The sequence below is a fragment of the Penaeus monodon genome, chromosome 23 (genome assembly GCF_015228065.2).
Source record: "Penaeus monodon isolate SGIC_2016 chromosome 23, NSTDA_Pmon_1, whole genome shotgun sequence".
NCBI lineage: Eukaryota > Metazoa > Arthropoda > Malacostraca > Decapoda > Penaeidae > Penaeus > Penaeus monodon.
The window spans coordinates 40985546-40986274 of NC_051408.1; the positions used below are offsets into that span (position 1 = coordinate 40985546).

The 729-nt window shown below is 48.8% G+C and overlaps 1 protein-coding gene across 1 annotated transcript in view; it reads right to left on the reverse strand.

The window, feature by feature from the left end:
* Positions 1 to 729, reverse strand: part of LOC119588306 (RING finger protein nhl-1-like) — a gene marked incomplete in the record, with an annotated part of 50140 nt that overhangs the window by 3374 nt on the left and 46037 nt on the right. The window contains 2 exon segments of the mRNA XM_037936999.1: positions 195 to 328; positions 508 to 725. Of these exon segments, the coding sequence (XP_037792927.1) occupies positions 512 to 725 (214 nt within the window).

Genomic DNA, 729 nt, shown 5'->3' on the forward strand with positions numbered 1-729 from the left:
TCAGAGATGTATTGTTATATCAAAATTTTCTCATCTCTTTTACTTTAGAAAGTGATAACATTTCACAAAACGAGTCACTGCATCAGAATTAGTGAGAAGGACCTTTTAGGCTTTTAGTCGGGGGGGGAGGCAGGGCAGCGCTCCTGGCAGGGCAGCGCTCCTGGCAGGGCAACCACAACGCTCCACCAGCCTACCTGAGCTAATGTCACGACAAGCTCAGTAGTCACGATGGTTGGCGTCTTGGACAGTCATGGAGGTGGCCAGGGAGGTCATGAAAATGCCTGCATGAGAAGTGTTTGCATCTTTTGGCTTTTTATGCTTTGTTCAACTGCGAACAGATCAGTTTTTCTTTTATATAACTGTGGTTATAATATGGATCTACGAATAAATTCATCCATCATTCATTTTATTTAAGATTAAATTTTTAGAGATGATGATAGAGAAAATAAAAAACAGCTTGTAACAGATGCAAAGAGCTTCGCCCAGGTGTTGCCGCGTGCTAATTACCTTTTCAGAAGACCTGCACACGGTGGTTCTCTCGGTCGCAGACGAGGATGTTGCCGTTGGACATGACCGCCACACCCTCCAGGCCCTTGAACTCTCCCTCGCCAGATCCCCAGCAGCCGAAGGCCCTGAGGAAGGCGCCGTCGGGGTGGAAGATCTGGATGCGGTTGTTGCCGCTGTCCGCCACGAAGATGTAGCCCTGGTCGTCCACGGCCACGCCCCTGC